At 41.0% G+C, this 20,429-nt stretch overlaps 1 protein-coding gene across 1 annotated transcript in view; it reads left to right on the forward strand.

Annotated features, from left to right (window-relative positions):
• LOC126161230 (dehydrogenase/reductase SDR family member 11-like) overlaps positions 1-4,003 on the forward strand; it is a 48,268-nt gene extending 44,265 nt beyond the window's left edge. Inside the window, exon 6 of the mRNA XM_049916972.1 lies at positions 3,950-4,003. Coding sequence (XP_049772929.1) covers positions 3,950-4,003 — 54 coding nt within the window. The remainder of the gene's footprint in view (positions 1-3,949) is intronic.
• Positions 4,004-20,429: the final 16,426 nt, after the last annotated feature.

The following is a 20,429-nucleotide window of genomic DNA, read 5'->3' on the forward strand; positions in this document are numbered from 1 at the left end:
TTTAGTCTGTCATCCTCTGTTTCAGTAACATTTTGGTCACAGAGTGTCTGGACATTTTGTTTTGACCGGCAGTCCGGCGTCGTCGAGCGCCTATGGACGGGGCTCGGATGCAGTCAGACCTGTATACGAAAACCTATCGAATGATGGTTTGCTGGAAAAATGTGTTGGCGCGAACACTCAGAACACCGACGAGTCGATAAATTCGCTGATTTGGACCCTTTCCCCAAAACACATATGTTCCGGTAAAGAAGTACTTGACATTGGAAACAATTTGGCTGCAGCTATCTTCAGCGACAGCTTCATGAGACTCGCACAGACATTGGATGTCATGGGCATTCAACTTGGCAACACGGCTTTGGAATTTTGCAGAAGGCGCAACGCGGGCTGCCTTGTACAGTCAGAGCACCCCGCGTCTGCGGCCAGTATAGAAGCCAGATCTGCGGCCCGGGAGGAAGCGGTGCACGCGAACGAGATTTACGAGATCGAGGAAGGCATACTGTATGCTCCAGGCATCGCAGACTGGTGCTATTTCTTTCCAAAACTTTAAATGCGATTTTCTAAAAGTCACTTTTTTCTTTGCTGGGTGTTTGGATGCACTGCAGTAGACCATCAGCCACAAACAAGAGGATTGTCATGCGCCACTGCCTCTGACAGATATTCATGGCCCGAAGATGATCTGATATAAAGATCGAAACCGGTCACCACTAAAAAAGTTAAGAGATCGAGACTGCTTCTAGTTTGTTTATAATAAGAACAGATCGATGTTTTTCCTACATGAGAAGTATGTTCTTTAAAATGTTAAACCCCGTTTTGTTTAATAACCCCTCAATATTTTGGGACACATTTTGTTAAAATGCATACAATAGACACAAGAATAAAAACATATAAGCATTGTTTGACTTATCTTTTGATTTCACCTCACAAAATGTTGAAAATGAGGTAAAAATCGAACCTCTAGACCAAAAAACTCCTTTAAGCGCATCACGAATCGGTTGGTTTGGTTCAAACCCCTCATAATGCGACATAATGACAGAGTAAAGAAAAGCCTCTCTATGAAATTTCAGTTCCCTTAAGAGCCGTAGTGGGCAATATCCAAGCTGCCAAACAAAACAAACGACTCGTATCATGTGATGTAAACATTCGAGATGGCCGACAAAATGCAAGAAAGTAGTGAAATAGTTATAAAAGCAAGGAAACGCATGTGAAATTGTGATCAGTGAATGAAAAATACTTGGAAAAGAAACAAGGGTGAAGGGTATGTTAATTCAAATGGAAAATGTGTACGTGCGAAAACATATATAGACAAAGATTGTAAATGCTGCTTGCACTGTTTCGAACGTTGGGTGAAACAAATAACCGGGGACATGTGCATGATACGTTCTGATTTCGAATAGCAAAAGGTATATCTTTCAGGGGTGGTTCATAAAATGAATATCAAGGGACGTCGTGAGGATACCAACTCAGAAGACAGTCGTGAACATTCACATGTTTATTACATCAAATTGCAAGTATGTACCATCTCATTGAATTTAACAAGCCAGGCACTGGTTCATAATCATAATTCATTCGTGATTATATTAAATAGTGTTAACAGTATATTATTTAGTTACAATGGCATTTTGTTTCTTCTACGGTGACAGTAAAGTCAGAGCAAGCAAAACCGCATTTCTCTATTTGCATGGCATGGGTTATGGGAGGTTATCACGAATTAAAAGTCTTCCTAACGAGACAAGTCATTACAGTAATGGAGATAACGTTAAATGTCAGTATTTATCGCAAAAATTATAACTGAGCAAATCTATGAACTTTATTATAATTTGTACAAAGAAATAAATAATTGTTAAAGAATATCTGTTACAGAAGTTCGTTCGGTAACAAGTTCAATTTATTTTTTAAAAAAACCAGAAAATGATACATGCTCTGTTGGTTCTCGAATGAGAGTGAGTGGAAGTCAGGAGGGAGAAACTTCTCAAAAGTTTAAATAGGAGTTGCATAAGCGGCGTGCAGAGAAAGCACAAAATGAGATGAGAGCAGACTTACGAACTCTAGAAACAGTGATGTTATGCATAGTATAACTTTTGCCGTGGAGCAAACAATACCTCTGCTCCTTCTCACTACAAATGTCTATTTTTATACAAAAATGTTTGGATATACAATGTAGTAACGCATGATCGTGAACATGATTCAGGACACATGAATTTGTTCGGAGAATACACTGCTCAAAGGGATGCTAATGAAGTGGGAACATGTCTATTATCTTACCTCAAATCAGTAAATACAAAAGCTGACCATTTACTAACAAATTATCACACTTGTGGAGGATTAAACAGGAAGCAGCACATAGCTTCGTTGAGGACCTATCTTGTCCATCACACTCAGTTAAAGATTATAGATCAAATATTTCAAGAAGCAGGTCATTGTTTCCTCCTAAATGACAGGAACTTAAGTAGGACTGCATCTTATAAACGCAAAGCCAAATCTCTGTTTTCAGTAGATGATTATGTGGATCTCATAAAACATTGCAGGAGAAATAACCCTTTCACAGTGAAAGAAATAAATCAGTCAGACTCTTTGGATATCAACGATAATACAAAACGTAAATTTTAAAGGCGCTAGGAAACTATAGATGGAGAAAAGGGCAATGGTTAAAAATTACGAGTAGATGGATGAGGTTTAAAACATATGGAACTGTGAAAATTATATTCCGCTGTTCATTAAATGAAATAAACCTGGAAAATTATTGATTATTTGCCAGTGGTAAGGGGCAGAAACACTATAAATGTTACACCTGCCGTTCCTTCCACATGGTAGGTGTTACGGTCTTATAAAGGAGCTATTAAAATAACTAAAACTAAATTTGAAGACATGGTGTGTTTGTTACTTTATATTCCACCAGTTTCACATCAATTTTTCAAGAATTTAAATGTGGAAAACTAAGCAGCAAGAGGGTGTTTGGAGATGGCCCACAGAAGCTTGTGCTAGTTTGACTATAAAAACCTTAGAGCCGTAATGGGCCATCCCCAAGAGTCTGAAATACGTACTACTATTTTTAGGGTAAGATATTTTTTTTCGGTTTCATGTTGAAAGTAAGATTTCATCAATGTCTACTTTCAAAATGGGTCTGAGCACTATGGGACTAAACATCTGACGTCACCAGTCCCCTAGAACTTAGAACTACTTAAACGTAACTAACCTAAGGACATGACACACATCCATGCCCGAGGCAGAATTCGAACCTACGACTGTAGCGGTCGCGCAGTTCCAGACTAAAGCGCCTAGAACCGCTCGGCCACACCAGCCGGCTGTCTACTTTCCATAATAATTTAATAGTTTCAAGTAATATGCATTCAATAAATTGTGTGATGTATTTAACTTTAGGTCAGTTTTTCTCAATTTCAAGAAAGTGGCATTTTGCCTACTCTGGCTCTCATCCCCACAAATAAAACGCTTCGCATCAGATGTTACAATCCACACGTTCCACAACACGAAAGGGTAAATGACGCATCAATTTGACATGTAATTAATTGTACCGTCATTAAGAAAAGAATTACGAGTATTCTAACAAACATTTTCATGCTGGTAAACTGAGCAGCTCCGTAATAGTCATTCATTTAACGACGCAGTTACCACCCATTAGCTACATACTAACATCTCCTGCGCTACTGCTATGAAACTGCTAATTATATTCCAGACGCTACTTTACAAGTACCTGAACACAGTAGTACTTTTATCACTACTTCGACCAACACTTCGCCACTTGGCGCTCCAAAAAGTGATTTTCCATGTCCCTCACCACCTCTCCCCGACCCCAAAGAGGCTCAGATTGTTTCGTATTTTGTTTTGACTGAGAATATAAGTTTCTGTCTGGTTCAGGATTATGAAATATCATACTGTGACTGATGTCCTGAAATTGTTACATCATCTGTGAAAGATAACTGTTACGTTTCAGGTGCACGAGATGATGGCGATGCCGGTCAAACAGAAGCACCTGAGCGAACTGTAGCAGACACGCTGCCTACTTGTGATAGCCTCTTCAGTATACGGTACTGTCGGCGTAAATTACAAACTTCTTACCTCTTCGGTACTGAAAGAAAGATTTGGAACAACGTCTATTTTGATGTTTTTCCGAAGAAGTGTGAAGTCCTGAATACAACAAAGTAATTATATATACTTACCTGTATTGATTTAAAAATGGCATGTTGCTTGTAAGGTATCAAATCATTTCATTACCTAAAATTTTACTTTATTTTGGTGTACATCAATATAAACACATACACCGAGGGGCCAAAACATTATGACCAGCTGTTTAAAGCATGTTCTTCCACTTTTCAAACACAGAACGACAGAGATTCTGCTTGGCATGGATTCTTCAAGACCTTGACAGGATTTTCGAAGTACATGGGTCCACCCACAGGTCAAACAGTCCCCAACAATTACAGGATGGTGTTCTACGAGCTTGCAGCTTTCTCCCGATATGTGTGCCAGTGGGCACAGATCAGGCACATTTGCTGGACAAGACGTCAACCTGAGTTCACTACAGTGCCTCTCAAACCACTGTAGCACGATTCTGACCCTGCAACACGGACTGTTATCCTGCTGGAAGATGTCATCCGCATTGGGAGAGACTTCATATAGGTGGTCCACAATAATGTTAACGTAGTTGATTACTTTCATGATGCTATCAGATACCACCACAGATCCTGTAACCCATAGCGTAATTCTGTCCTCACCAGCTTGAATCTATGGCGCAGTTGTTGATCAATGCCATTCTCCTGGATGACGGCGTGTAAGGATCCAACCATCGATCTCAAGTAAGAAGAAAAGCGATTCATTCGACAGGTGACACGTTTGCACAGTATGAAGTAAAACAAAGAGAAAAACATTTCAGTTAACGAGTGTTACACAATAATAAATTCACGACGAATATGTATTAGGTTATTAGAGCAGAGATGACAATGAACCACTATAAAAAACACTTCGAAACAAAATCGGCAACTATAAAAATGTATAAATGAATTTTAAAGAACAATGGCCAGCTAGCATCAACAACAAGTAGCAAGTTTAACTATGAAAACCAAAGTCAACACAAATAATACTCATAAATTACCAACCTGCCTCACACCCGATAAACAGTAATATCTTTACATTTACAAACATTAAAGCTTAACCAATGTACATAGCTTGATATTAAGTTGAGATTGCAGGGGCTACTTCCATTTTTGACGAGAAAGCCCACATTGCTTCAAATAGGACAAGAAAGCTGAACTTGACTTTATGCTGAATGCACAATAGGTTACAGAAACAACTCATAAAATGCTCATAAATTATTAGCAGTGGTCAAACCAAATAGACAGAAATAACAATGATTTGATTTGATTTGAAGGCGTGGTGTCTGTTCTGTCAGAGATGTCAAAGAGAGAAGACACTATACATTCACATAACTGATTCTTCTCGATGAACAATGAATCCAACACATTCAATGCGGATGCACATTTAAGTACGACCTCCCGTGGGAATCTCAAAACAGCGAGCATGGAGGACATGTCCGGGTGACGCAGTCGTTAACGCAACTGCCCAGTAAGCAGGAGATCCCGGGATCGAATCCCAGTCTGACACACAATTTCACTCGTCGCCCCTGATGCCGCACAAAGTCCTGATGCAGCTGATATCAATAGTCTCTTTTTTTTCTCGTCCTTCCTCCTTCAATTTACATAATAAAAATACTTACCAATGGAAGTTAGCGCTACCTGTAGCCTCACTTTTAAATAACACCGGGTTTACTCGGTATAACAAGGCCCTACGGTATAATGGGCAGCTCCGAGGAGCAGCTCGCACATTCTACACATTAAGGCCTCACCAGACGGGTCCATATCGCTCAATCATTCCACCTTGCCCATTATTTCTGTAGATACCAAATAGTGGACGCAATAACAACGCCGTATTACACAAAAACCAAGCGACGTGTTTCTCAAGCATATAAACTGACACAGTTGCGCTCTACAAAAACTACGATTCTATGACGTAGTAAATGCTAAGATTACCGGTAGTATTAGTAGCATAGGTAGGCAACGAAACATAGATGAATACGTAAGAGAGAAAATGAGAGCCGACGACTGTTCTTTGTTTTTGTGTTTTTGTTTAGTTTTTTACATAATTAGAACCGTTCTGCGTTTGTCCATTGTGCATTTTGCATTCTTACAACATTAAAATTGCATTTTATAAGTAATAAATTTAGTTAATCGCGTAACTTCTACGCTTATAAGTAACCAAAGCAAATACTGTAAGTGAAAGTACAGTTTACGTGCGCCAGAATAACAATACGATAGAGTTATTGTTGTTCTTCTGCACTCAATGCATCATTCTTTATCATGATCAAAGGCAAGAGTTTCCTGTTATTACTGAAGTGCGAAAGTTTTTATGTTTTATACAATTTCGACAAAGAGTTGAAGTGATGTTTGATTCGTTTTTGTTTCCCGTTTCTCGTTAATTTTATTTTCTTATTTATTTATTTTTTACTTTTTATTTTGTTGTTGTTGAGGAAATTGTATTTTCTAGTACTGTGTGACACATGTGTATTGTTTGTTTTTATTTTTACTACAACATCCAACCACTTCGCATTAGAAACCAACAAAAATTTTCGAATAAATAGTGAATTAATCGTTGGCAATTTCATTTTTGCTACAAATATTGTTTGCTTTTAAGTAACAGACACGAGGATAACTATGAAGAATAAAAATGTTCCGTAGGCTGTACGGCTCTTTATATTTTCTCACTCAGTTTCTAGGCGGTTCTCCACTTCTGGCTTCTAGGAGAATCTAGTAAAGTACTGAACAACGCAAATAAAGCAAACGAGATGAGCTAAAGCCTGATAGGTATGCAACACGCCTATCGTGTAGGTAACTTACCAAAGCTACCAGCGAAACTACCATAGGCTACACTCATTTCTGGTAGCCTACGGTACATTTACAACTGTATTAATTAACAGATTAGCAACACATACTCTCTCTCAAAGTTATATGTAGCTCCGGCAGCTTCTTATGGCGACCAAGTCCCACGTAACTTCCAGCACTTTCGTTGGACCGCCGTGCTCCAGATATCGTTGGCCTGGGACTGGGAGCGAGCTGATGCGGGCCGTCGTTAAGTCAGCGCGGCAGAGCGCGGAGATGCACCCAGGCGAAACTCGAAGCGGGTCGTTGCTTGGTTAAAGGCAAACGCTATATCGCGATTTCGATTACACAACGGAACAGCACATGGGTCAAGTGTATCGTAAACAGGCATCTCTTGCTCGAGATATCGATATACACTGTTTATGAAAAATACCATTGTGGTGAAGTAAATACAGGGCCCAGCAACACTGATGTGATCACCACCTGTGTTCGACGTCAACGTGTAATAACCAGCCACAGACAGTAGACAGCAGCACTAGTAGCGGACGGTATATAAATAGTGTGGGGGTGGGGAGGGGGCGAAGAATTGGAGGCGCGGGAACAGTGCAGGCGTTGTAGTAATGCGGAAACGAAGTAATTTATCTGAAATGCAAAAGGGCATGGCCATTAGCTTTCGAGACAAGAATGGAAACGTTCCGAGACGGCTAATTTTCTAAACTACAGGGTGACACACGGGAGACGGACGGCTTTGAACTGCGTAGTACTGAGGGCGCGGCAGGGTGGTGGGAGGTGGTCGTGGTGGGGATAGTTCTGATCCACACAAGACGCCATTTCATTTACTCACTCACTGCGGAGCAGTGGGGCTTGCAACGTCGAGTGTTTGTCTACGACAGATTCGTGAAAAGTGGTGAGTCTATTATTGCTACGCAGCGATTGTTTGGTGCGCGGTTTAATGTCGGTCGACATGGAGATGTTCCGAGCCGTGACACAATCCTCAGATGGGTGGAAAACTTCAGATCAACGGGAAACATACTTGATAAGAAGCATCCTGGCCCGAGACGCAGAGTAACGACACCAGAAAATGTTGAAAGGGTAAGACAAACGGCAGTCAGAAGCCTAGGACGGTCAACTAGACGTCATGCTAGTGAGTTATGAATCAATCGTGAATCGGTTAGACGAATTTTTCATAAAGAATTAAAATTCCATCCCTACAAAATGCTCATTGTCCAACAACTTAAGGAAACTGATTTTTCTGAACGAGAAGACTTCGCTTACAGAATGCAAGTGATTTTGGGATCGAATGAAAATGAAATTTTAGTTATGAGCATTTAAACTGGAACGTGAATAAGCAAAACCTACGTTACTGGGCTTCAGAGCATCCACACCTTATCCACCAGTGTCCTCTACACTCAGAAAAAGTAACAGTCTGGTGTGCTCTTGGCTCTGTTGGCATAATTGGACCTTTTTTTTTATAGCAAACGGGGCCACAGTTACTGTTAATTCGGTTCGTCACATTCGTATGCTTGAAACAGTATTGAAACCGGAACTAAGAAGACGACGAATCCCTTTAAAATGAGTTTGCTTCCAGCAGGATGGCGCAACATCGCACAATGCAAACACTTCAATGACAATTCTTAGACGCATGTTTCCTGGCCGGATTATCTCACGTTTTGGCAATGTTCCTTGGCCTCCCAGGTCTCCTGACTTGTCAGTATGTGACTTTTTTCTGAAGGGGTACCTTAAGAACTGTGTCTATAACCACAAACCACGAAATTTGGACGAGTTGAAGAATGCAATCATTCAAGAAACTGCTGCCACCCCTGCAGAGATTTTAGTCCGTGTGATGGAGGATTCTGCGAAGAGACTTGAGTCCTGCATTCGAAATGATGGACATCACCTTGACGACATTATTTTTCACAAATAACTTTGTTAACTAAAATGGCACATAATGAGCTTTGATTTTGTGGAAATAAACGTGCATTAATTTTAAAGTTGGCTGAGTATTATTTCATTAAAAACCGTCCGTCTCCAGTGTGTCACCCTGTATTTGCGTGCCGCCTTGGTTAAAGTATACCGAGCACGGCAAAATAGTGCAGTGCAAAACCGGCGCCTAGCCGACTGTGATGCACCGCGGCCATAGATGACAGGGGTGAACGACAGCTGCGGAGATTTGTATGAGCGAATAGACGCGCAACTGTTGAGCAACTGACCGTCCAGATGAACCAAGGGGCTACCAACACTGTCCCCTTGACGACCGTTCAGCGAGGGCTGCCGCGTTGGGGCTCCGCAAGAGGCGCATGATTCATGCATCCATGCTGACTGCTGTTCGTCGACGATGATAACTAGAGTTTGCACACCAGTGCCGCAACTGAACCTCCACCGATCGGAGGGAGGTAGCCTTTTCATATGAATCACGTCTTATGCTCAATCGGACAGACGGCCGTCGGCGTGTACGGCCCTGCAACAGTCGGCAGGAGGATACGGGTCGGAGGAAGGAGTGATATGGATTGGGAAATATTTTAATGGAATTCCCCGGGGGAATCTGTCATTCTCGTAGCCACAATGGATCATCGCAAGTATGCATCTATCCTTGCGGACCATGTCCACCCCAACACGCAGTTTGTTTTTCCCTCAGAACGATGGCATCTACCAGCAGGGCAATGCAACGTGTCATACAGCTGACAGTGTACGTGCGTGGTTAGAACACCACCAGGGTGAGTTTACAGCACTCACCTGGCCAGCAAACTCACCGGATTCAGATCCAATAGAGAATTTTCGGAACGACCTCGACCTGGCTGTTCAAACCATGAATCCTTAAACGAGAAACCTATCGCAGCTGACTACGGGAAGGGAGTCGGCATGGCTCTACGTCCTTGTCGGTACCTTCCAGAACCTCATTCACTCTCTTGCTGCAAAAAGCAGTTATTCAGGCTTTCAAAAAATGGTTCAAATGGCTCTGAGCACTATGGGACGCAACATATTAGATCATAAGTCCCCTAGAACTTAGAACTACTTAAACCTAACTATCCTAAGGACATCACACACATCCATGCCCGAGGCATGATTCGAACCTGCGACCGTAGCAGTCCCGCGGTTCCGGACTGCAGCGCCAGAACCGCACGGCCACCGCGGCCGGCTATTCAAGCTTTTGTTCACATTAACGTGACTGGACCATATATTAAGCTACCAGTAGGAGATAAAATGCAGATGTATAGTAAAACAACAGTTTTTTTAAAAAGTAGCGGTCTTCCTTCTAGTTTAGTAGGTTACACTGATAGTGGTCTTTCATGGTTGTTATAATGTGCAGATAAGTATCTATAATTTGCTTGTCTTTTCTTAATGTATAAAAGGGAGTGAGACAGGGCTGTAGCCTATTCCTGATGTTATCAATCTGTACATTGAACAGTCAGTAATGGAAACCAAAGAACAATTTAGAGCAGAAATTAAAGTTCAGGGAAAGAAATTAAAACATTGATGTTTGCCGACGATGTTGCAATTCTGTCAGAGACAGCAAAGGACTTAGAAGAGCAGTTGAACGGAATGAACAATGTTTTGGAAGAAGGATATAAGGTGAACATCAACAATAGCAAAACAAGGATAATGGAACGTAGTCGAATTAAATCAAGTGGTGCTAAGGGAATCAGATCAGCAACGAGACACTTAAACTAGTAGATAAGTTTTGCTATTTATCCAGCAAAATAACTGATAATGGCCGAATTAAAGAGAGGATATAAAATGTAGACTGGCAAAGGCAAGAAAAGCGTTTCTGAAAAAGAGAAATCTATTAACATCGAATATAAATTTAAGTGTTAGGAAGTGTTCTCTGAAGTATTTCTCTGGAGCGTAGCCACGTATGGAAGTGTCGATCACGTAACTAATGAGGAAGTACTGAATAGCATTAGCGAGACAAGAATTTTGTGGCACAACCTGACCAGAAGAAGAAATCGGCTGACAGGACACATTCTGAGACATCAAGGGATCACCAGTTTAGGATTTGAGGGATGTTTGTGCGGTAAATATCGTAGAGACTAATAAATGAATTCAGTAAGCAGAATGAGGTTGCAGTTGTTGTTTTGAGATGTAGTGGCTTGCACAGGATAGAGAGCACGGACAGTTGCATCAAACCAAACTTCGGACTGAAGATCACAACAAGAGGAACAACAAGAAGGACCTTCCATGTTCCTCACGTTTCTCGTTGTTCACGGGACCTGTACAACACTATGAATGAAAGTCTTTCCTCAGTCACAATCGAGTCAGAAAATAAAAAAAAATTAAGTAAAGGTGCAGTAGGGCAGCTAACAGTTCCACTGAAGCGCTTAAGCTGTGCACAGAGAAAGTTTGGTCATCCTCTTCCCCTTCCGCTTTCCGCACTCCATAGTTCGTGATTGGTTGTAGTCGCGTGACTTGACACTAAGCCATATTGGCCCCTCCTGCTATGTGTGCAAGAATTATGTATCACGTCTTATGTACATTCTGAAGTTGGCAGTGAAATGATGGCATAGTGTTCTGCTTTTGGCTGTTGTTTTCTAAGTCAGGAGGGAGCGAAATTTTATAAAATTCGCGCCGGATTGAGAAATGCAAGAGCAAGAATTTAGATGTATTACGTAGCGTAAATCACATTCCCTGCCGCATATATCAAGTAACAATGAGCTGCATTGTTTTAATTTGAACGAATTAAGGAAGAGTTCTGCTGCTTAACGATATGAGTTTAAATTCTTAACGTATAAAGGGTGAATCACCTAAAACTTGACCGAGCGAGGTGGTGCAGTGGCTAGCACACTGGACTCGCATTCGGGAGGACGACGGTTCAATCCCGCATTTCGCTCTAGGCAAATGCCGGGATGGTTCCCTTGAAAGGGCACGGCCGACTTCCTTCCTGTCCTTCCCTAATCCGATGAGACCGATGACCTCCCTCTCTGGTCTCCTACCACAAACAACCCAACCCCAACCTAAAACTTGCACCGCAGGTATTGCAGAAACGGAAAGCGCTTTTGATATGCGGTTTTCACAGAATGGGTTGGTAGTCAGAGGGTCGTATTGTTGGCCAATAAACAGGTTCTGACTATACTCAGAAAACATAATTTTGTACAAACATACACTTTTTAAACGGAACCGTGACTATTGACATTAACAAACTAAAACTGTGTAAATTAGAACGTCAGAGGTTTTTGTAGCAGGATTCTAACACGAGTTCCTTACGAGATATCGTATTTAGAAAAGTTTCCACATCGACACTCGTTTGTACTATTAACGTGCGTAGTTTCTAGGCACGATGTTATGCTTGCTTACAGTGTACTTGTGTGTTCCTTGATTGCACTAAGACTTGATAAGTCAGTTAACGTGTGGCAGTCCAAGCAGTAGGTCGTGGGTGGACGACGGGATTTATTAATGTTCTTGTAATTGTGACAGTTGATCCACACGTTAGCTCCTGGGCGATCGCACGAGGAAGTGGCATGAGTGAGGCAAGTGTCCTACGCACTCTCTATCTCCAGGTTCCATCCCTGTCACATCTCTCTCCATCAAGAGCTGGATGGAAACGATTATGAGAGTCCTGTTAACTTCTGCACATGAGCATTAAGGTGGGTATTCCAGATGTATCATCTGTCTTGTTTAGTGACACACCGACATTTACCATTCATTGTCAGATAATTCGCCGAAACATATACTATTGGTCTGTTGACAATCCCCATTCACATCGTCATGGAATGTAAACGTATGGTGTGGCGGCAATCATTTTACACTGGAAGTTATCCATTTTTCCGTGTTTGCTTAAAAACAACAATATGGGATTGCGGGTCTGCCTTGATGCAAAACACTTTTGTTGTTTATTTATTCCCAAACTAGTTATATCAACAATATCGCCATCATCAGTGAATTCTTTAATTCTAAAACATGCAAGAAGTAGCAAACTTATAAATAATGTAAAACATTATTACATGTGCACTGTTTGGTTCCAAAGTACTATGTTCTGTGAATCGTCTCATACCTTATTTACATTACGCCACAGCATGCTGTTTACGTTTGTTGTCGATGTTTCCGGCGTAGTTTTTGTGTTTTTTGTTGCCATTTCTTCGGCATACAGCATGTCACCTGCAACTGTATGAATGGCTGTTAGTGAACAAATACGAAAAAGTGAACTTATGTGTGTCAGCGTTGTACTATTAGGATTGTGGCAGTGTTGTCGATACTGTTTTGGCGTGTACTAGGTTGTTACGTAGCTTGTCATGTATTCACGTTCGCTGGAATCAGATCAGCAACGAGACACTTAAACTAGTAGATAAGTTTTGCTATTTATCCAGCAAAATAACTGATAATGGCCGAAGTAGAGAGGATACAACATGTAGACTGGCAATGGAAAGAGAAGAATTTCTGCAGAAGAGAAATCGGTTAACATCGAATATAGATTTAAGTGTTAGGAAGTGTTCTCTGAAGTATTTCTCTGGAGCGTAGCCACGTATGGAAGTGTCGATCACGTAACTAATGTGGAAGTACTGAATAGAATTAGCGAGACAAGAATTTTGTGGCACAACCTGACCAGAAGAAGAAATCGGCTGACAGGACACATAGGACACATTCTGAGGCTAACAGACATTCATACAGCTGCAGATGACATTGTGTATGCCGAAGAAACTGCAATAAAAACGTAGAAAACATGCCGCAAAGGGCAGCAACAAACGTAAAAACCATGGTGTGACAAAGTAATTAAGGCATTATGAAACGATTCACAGAAAATAATACTTTGGAACCAAACAGTGCACATGTAATAATGTTTTACAATATTTGTAACTATATTATATTTTGTAGGTCTTGGAATTAAAGAACCCATTGATGATGACGATATTGTCGCTGAAACTAGCTCGGGAATAAATAAATAAAAAAGAAAAGTGAGACGAAACATTGAATGCACGCAAGTATCGCACCCTCCAAACAGACCATCTTCCACGGATGTGAGAAGATGTTCCTTTGCAGACTAGGAGGAACCCGTGGTAGCAACTTGATGGCTGTCCAGCTCAAAGTGCGCGAAGTACTACAGCAAGTCTTGACGAATTGTCTCCAAATCGTTAGACTGGACCTGCACCTTGGACGGCCTGTTCCCCAGATTTGACGCCTGTAGATATTATTCTGTGGGGAAAGCTGAAAGACACTGTCTACATGGACACCCGAACTTCACCTGATGATATGCAACGAGGTATTACCGCAGCATGCTCAGACATCTCCGGTGAAACGCTACACGCGTTCAGCAGTCGTTCCATACCAGCCTGGAAGCGTGTACTGCCGCTGCCGGTAGTCATTTCGAACACAACCTGTGACGATCAGTTGTCTTTTTACTGGACAGACTCCACATAAGTAGTGTATGCATTTGTGTTGTTCTTTACTGTTAGCTACCACAGTGTCGGTGTGGGACTTTTTAAAACGCGATATCTCGTGAGCGACACACACTAAGATCCTGCAACGAACACCGCTGAATTTCTAATTGACCATACTTCTGGTCTACTAATGTCACGGAATTGTTCCATTTAAAAGAGTTGTATGTTTGCGCAAAAAATACACTTTCTAAGTGTTATTACAATCTGTTGACTGGCTAACAAAAATGGTTCAAATGGCTCTAAGCACTTTGGTACTTAACATCTGAGGTCATCAGTCCCCCAGACTTAGAACTACTTAAAATTAACTAACCTAAGGACATCACACACATCCATGCCCGAGGCAGGATTCGAACCTACGACCGGAGCAGCAGCGCTGTTCCGACTGAAGGGCTTAGAACCGCTCGGTCACAGCAGCCGGCGGCTGGCTAACAATACGAGCCCCTGATTACCAACCCATTCAGGGAAAATCACACATCAATACCACTTTTCTTTTCCGCGGTATTTGCGATGCAAGTTTTGCGTGATTCATTCCATGTACGTTTTTTAATTATCTGAAGATGAGTTCAGGCAAGTAGACGTAACGTGTGACTTTAACCATCACATTTGGTCACTATTGTTTCATTTAGTTTCGTAGTTAATTTTAAATTCTTGAAGACTGCTGCACGCTTTTCTCAATCGTTTACTTGTACTTCGTGTATTGTAAACGAATTAATAAAGACGGTAATGAAATACATGCAAATGTAGTCAGGACAGTACAGGCTGATTTTATAATCCTTGGTATTTTACATGTGTTCTTATGCTTCAGGGTAGACTATGCCATTTCAAACACAAAAGTCCCAAGCGACCAGAGAAAGAGCGTAGGTGACTTCTGTATGTAAGAAAGTCAAAAGAAAAGACCAGCAAAATTTACAGACCAATATCCTTAACATCGTTTTTCTGCAGAATTTTTTAATATATATATACCGGGTGATCAAAAAGTCAGTATAAATTTTAAAACTTAATAAATCACGGAATAATGTAGATAGAGAGGTAAAAATTGACACACGTGCTTGGAATGACATGGGGTTATTAGAACAAAAAACAAAAAAAAAAGTATTGCTAGGCCCGTGAAAGATCTCTTGCGCACATCGTTTGGTGATGATCGTGTGCTCAGCCGCCACATTCGTCATGCTTGGCCTCCCAGGTCCCCTGACCTCAGTCCGTGCGATTATTGGCTTTGGGGTTACCTGAAGTCGCAAGTGTATCGTGATCGACCGACATCTCTAGGGATGCTGAAAGACAGCATCCGACGCCAATGCCTCACCATAATTCCGGACATGCTTTATAGTGCTGTTCACAACATTATTCCTCGACAACAGCTATTGTTGAGAAATGTCTGTGGTTGGAAGTAACATCATTGTATTTAGTGGAACATTATTTACAGGTGTTGTATTTGTTTGGGGAACCTTTTGCTGTAACTTCTCTGCAATACTTGAAAGATGCTCGTTTACATAGTTTGCTATGTGTTGTGGATCATTTATTACCTTACTCTTCTCCCTTGGCAGTATGTTATTCTGCATTTGTTTGCCTCTCCCCATTTCTTTTTTTAATAATATCCCAGACTGCTTTGCTTTTATTCTCTGCATTATATATTATTTTTTCATTAAATGACTTTTTTGCGGCAAACAGCACCTCACCTATAGATCTTTTTGTATCTATGGTATAAATTTAAGAATTCTGTATCATTGCGAATCTTTTTCATGGAACTGAGGTGTTTAAGTGTTTAGGGGGACTTCTTAATACTGCTGCTATCGATCTGTTTTTATGAGATGTTGATACAGAGATGCATACTTTTGGAAATGCCTTTTCAAATTTCAATTTAAACAACATGGACAACTTAGAGAATTTCATATTCACATTGGTTTCCTTATACACTTGTTTTTCTAGTTCTTTTGAAAAATCTTCTATTTTGATTTCTGATAGATGTCGTTTGTAGACTTGTAGTTTAGGGAATGATTCGATCCATGATTATACTGTTGTTATTTGACCGAGATGGCTTTTACAGCTACATCACATTTTTCCCTGTCCATATTTCTTGCCACATGGTCAATTACTGATGAAGTTGTTGCACTATTGACCAATAGGGACATGTCAAAACTTTGAAGGATATTTATGCAGGTGCTGCTGAATTCCCTTATGATATTAGTGTTGATGTTAATGTACCCACACAGAATTACGTTGACCTTTGTACTTGAGATTTTATCTAGAACTTCTGTTAACTTATTGAAAAAAGTGTCCACGCTACCATTGGGAAACCTGTACACAAAAAATGGCTCTAAGCACTATGGGACTTAACATCTGAGGTCATCAGTCCCTAGAACTTAGAACTACTTAAACCTAACTAACCTAAGGACATGACACACATCCATGCCCGAGGCAGGATTCGAACCTGCGACTGTATCGGTCGCACGGTTCCAGACTGAAGCGCCTAGAACCGCTCGGCCACTGCGGCCGGCCGATCTGTACACACACAACATGATTAACTTCTTGGTGATATCAAACCCTGTTAATTCAATAGCTGATATTTCAAGGTGTTTGTCTTCACTCACTGTACTGTGGTCATGTCTTAATTTGAACTGTGTTCCTTTTCTGCGGCCGATCTGTACACACACAACATGATTAATTTCTTGGTGATATCAAACCCTGTTAATTCAATAGCTGATATTTCAAGGAGTTTGTCTTCACTTACTGTACTGTGGTCATGTCTTGATTTGAACCGTGTTCCTTTTCTGATATAAATGCATGATACTCAACCCCTTGAAGTTTGTCTGCAGTTAGAGTTTGCTTTTTCATGCAATGATAATACTACATGTTGGATTTCTATGTCTCTACACCAGTGCTCCATATTACAAACTACTTTGCAGTTCAAAGATTGGAGCTCAACTTCTAATAGGTGTGTTGTATTTTTTATTGATTGCATGTTTTCATGGAGGATTGTTAAGTCTGTGAAATGTTCCATGTTACTTTTTCCAATGGTTTGTTTTTCTTTGTGACATCTGGTATATGTGATATTTGAGATGCTAAAATCTGTCTTGTGAGTGATCGTTTCAGTATTTTTAAGGTGCTGGAGATACCCTTTAGGCAGGGGAACCTGTTGTCTGGTTTTATCCTAAAAAAAACTACTTTTCCTACCTATGACAACAAGTATTTGACCATGGGTGTCCCGAGATCCACTCCCTACACTGTCATGAATCAGCTGTACCAATCTCCCCTTCCCTGTCCTGTTTTGGTGTAGGCCATGCTTAGTGAAACCCCATCTGTTGGTAGTCCCGATGGGCACCAGAGAAACATGAGCAAAGTTGGCTGTCCTCAGAGCCATCCCTAAGCCCACATTCATTCGCCTCACAGTTCCAGCAAGGTGTGGTCGATCATGACGCCGGAACAGCTCAACAAAGTGTATGTTGGTGCTATGAATTAGGGAAGCTATCTTGTCCAAGTCACCACCTATGTCATAGGATTCACCCCTGTCCAAACTATTTCCCAACCCACCCACTATCACTACATGGTCCTCTTTTGTAAAGTCCTTACATAAAAACCCTAGGTCCTCTATGACATGACTTAGTCCTTCGTTTGGCTTGAAGATACTGGTGGCCTGGTGCGCTGCCCCTAACTTTCCTGTAACTGAGGGCCTACACCTCTCCCATGGCTACTACCTAGGAGCAGCACTTTCTTGTTCCTAGAACTTTGTGTATTCCTAGGCTTCTTAGCCTCGGTTGAAATGTGCTGCACATTTCCTGCTCCTCGTTCTACCTAAAGCTCTTCTCCATTTAACTCTGGCGGTGGTAGATACCTGTTTTTGGTGTTGATGATAAAACTGTCAGATCACGTTCTCTTTCTTCCTATCCTGTGTAAAGTGAGCTGGCTGTATTTCAGTATGGAAGTAGCTCAGGTGGAGAACAAAGTGGGGGAAGTAAAATGAGGGTGGTATGACTTCCGAGAGCTGCATAGGTGGTGAGAGAGTGTTTTGCATGGTGCCATTCTCTAATTCGACTGATGTCTGAGGAAGACAGTGAGGAGGTACCGTATACATCAGAACATACATGCTTACCATCTAATAGGCCACACCACACGGCTATAGTTATAGAATTGGTTCAGCAATGCTGTACCAATCCGTATGTAACGTCTTTCTTCGTAGTTTCTGTCGCCATGGTTACTAAAGTAGCACTGATCGTGTTCCCCATTTTCTATATCATCCCAACATTTCAAAGCAATGGATATTTTACAATTAAATATTACCCATTACAAAAAAAGTTTAATTATAGAACCAAACATCATAGCACTGCTGCTAAGGCAAATTCATAGGCCGATTTTTTATTCAGCTATTAGTAAAAAATGGAAAAAAGTTCCTGCTATCACAGGAAACGTAAAGAGGTACAAATTGACACACATGCTTGGAATGACATGGGGTTTTATTAGAACCGAAAAAATACAAACGTTCAAAAAATGTCCGACAGATGGCGCTTCATCTGATGGGAATAGCAGTAATTAGCATAACAAAGTAAGACAAAGTGAAGATGATGTTCTTTACAGGAAATGCTCAATATGTCCACCATTTCTCAACAGGAAAAAAACAAATACGGAAAAATATCGGTTTTTCAGAACTATGATATCTACATCGGTTTTAACCTGCCGGTTTCTCCCATCGGTAACATATTGTAACGGTTCATATTTTTGTACCACAACTATAAAATTCGTGTCTCATGTATTGCAACGTTCAGTGGGGCCATACGTTCAGGTATGAGTACTGTGTATTGAGGAACAGATTGTCTGAGAACAGTACCTACCCTAAAATATCTGGGTGTATCTATCTGGTGCCACCTGAAGCGGAATGACCACATAAAGCAAATAGCAGGATAGTTTCCGTTAAGTTTGGCAGGTAGGTACTGGCGGAAGTAAATACGTGATGACGTGTCGCAAGCCGTGCTTGGGTAGCTCAGTCGGCAGAGCACTTGCGAAAGGCAGTGGTCCCGAGCACGCCATGATATTCGTTTAGAAATTTGGATTAAGAAGAAATACACGTTCTGTTTTGCTGTGCCTCACGAAGGTTTCAGTAACCAAAATTTAAATCTCTTCAAGGCACATGGACTCTAGGGAATAGTTACAACGTCATGTCCTACCGTTTATTTTTTGGTTTCATTCTTTAATGCTGTAAAGGGGAGAAGATTCCAGTAACCCTTTGTCGGAACATGACATTTACGTTTAAGTTTATCTAACTGAGTGAAGCTCTCCTTTGTAGGTACGTTTGAAGAGCTCAAGAAAGTGCTAAGAAGTTTCATATCAGTACACACTCCGCTGCAGAGTGAAAATTTCATTCTGGAAGTTACATACAGTCTGTTTATTTTTCTCAGGATTTCCATTCTCCATTCTTTAAATAAAATGCCAAGAAGAGCATCGTCCATCTGAGGGTATCACAGGCAAAATAGTTTTATAACTCCTTAGACTTTAAAAAATAAAATCTCAAAAGAAGTACAGTTGTAAGTAGGCTGTTTATGTTTTCTTTATGTAAGTAGGCTGTTTAGGTTCTTATATTAGTAACGCCGCCGCCACGTAGCGCTCTCTGTATGAAAATCACTGGCTGTGCTGTGTGCAGTCTGTGGCTAGTTTGCATTGTTGTCTGCCATTGTAGAGGGGCAGCTGGATGTTAACAGCGCGTAGCGTTGCGCAGTTAGAGGTGAGCCGCCAGCAGTGGTGGATGTGAGGAGGGAGATGGCGGAGTTTTGAAATTACATATATTATGACTTGTGATGATATTAAGGTAAATACATTGTTTGTTCTCTATTAATATCTTTCATTTGCTAACTATCTCTATCAGTAGTTAGTGCCTTCAGTAGTTTGAATCTTTTATTTAGCTGGCAGTAGTGGCGCTCGCCGTATTGCAGTAGTTCGAGTAACGGAGATTTTTGTGAGGTAAGTGATTTGTGAAAGGTATAGTTTAATGTTACTCAGGGCCATTCCTTTGCAGGGATCTTTGATAGTCAGATTGCGTTGCGCTAAATAATATTGTGTGTCAGGTTAAGCACAGTCGTGTATAATTGTTCTAAAGGGGACGTTTCATATGTCGACCCTTAGCCTAGGATACCTCACTGGAATCTTCTGATTTTTTTCTTGTAGTTTGTGTATTTAGTGTAGCTTTTGT

This window comes from Schistocerca cancellata, chromosome 2, assembly GCF_023864275.1.
Source record: "Schistocerca cancellata isolate TAMUIC-IGC-003103 chromosome 2, iqSchCanc2.1, whole genome shotgun sequence".
NCBI classification, from domain to species: Eukaryota; Metazoa; Arthropoda; class Insecta; order Orthoptera; family Acrididae; genus Schistocerca; species Schistocerca cancellata.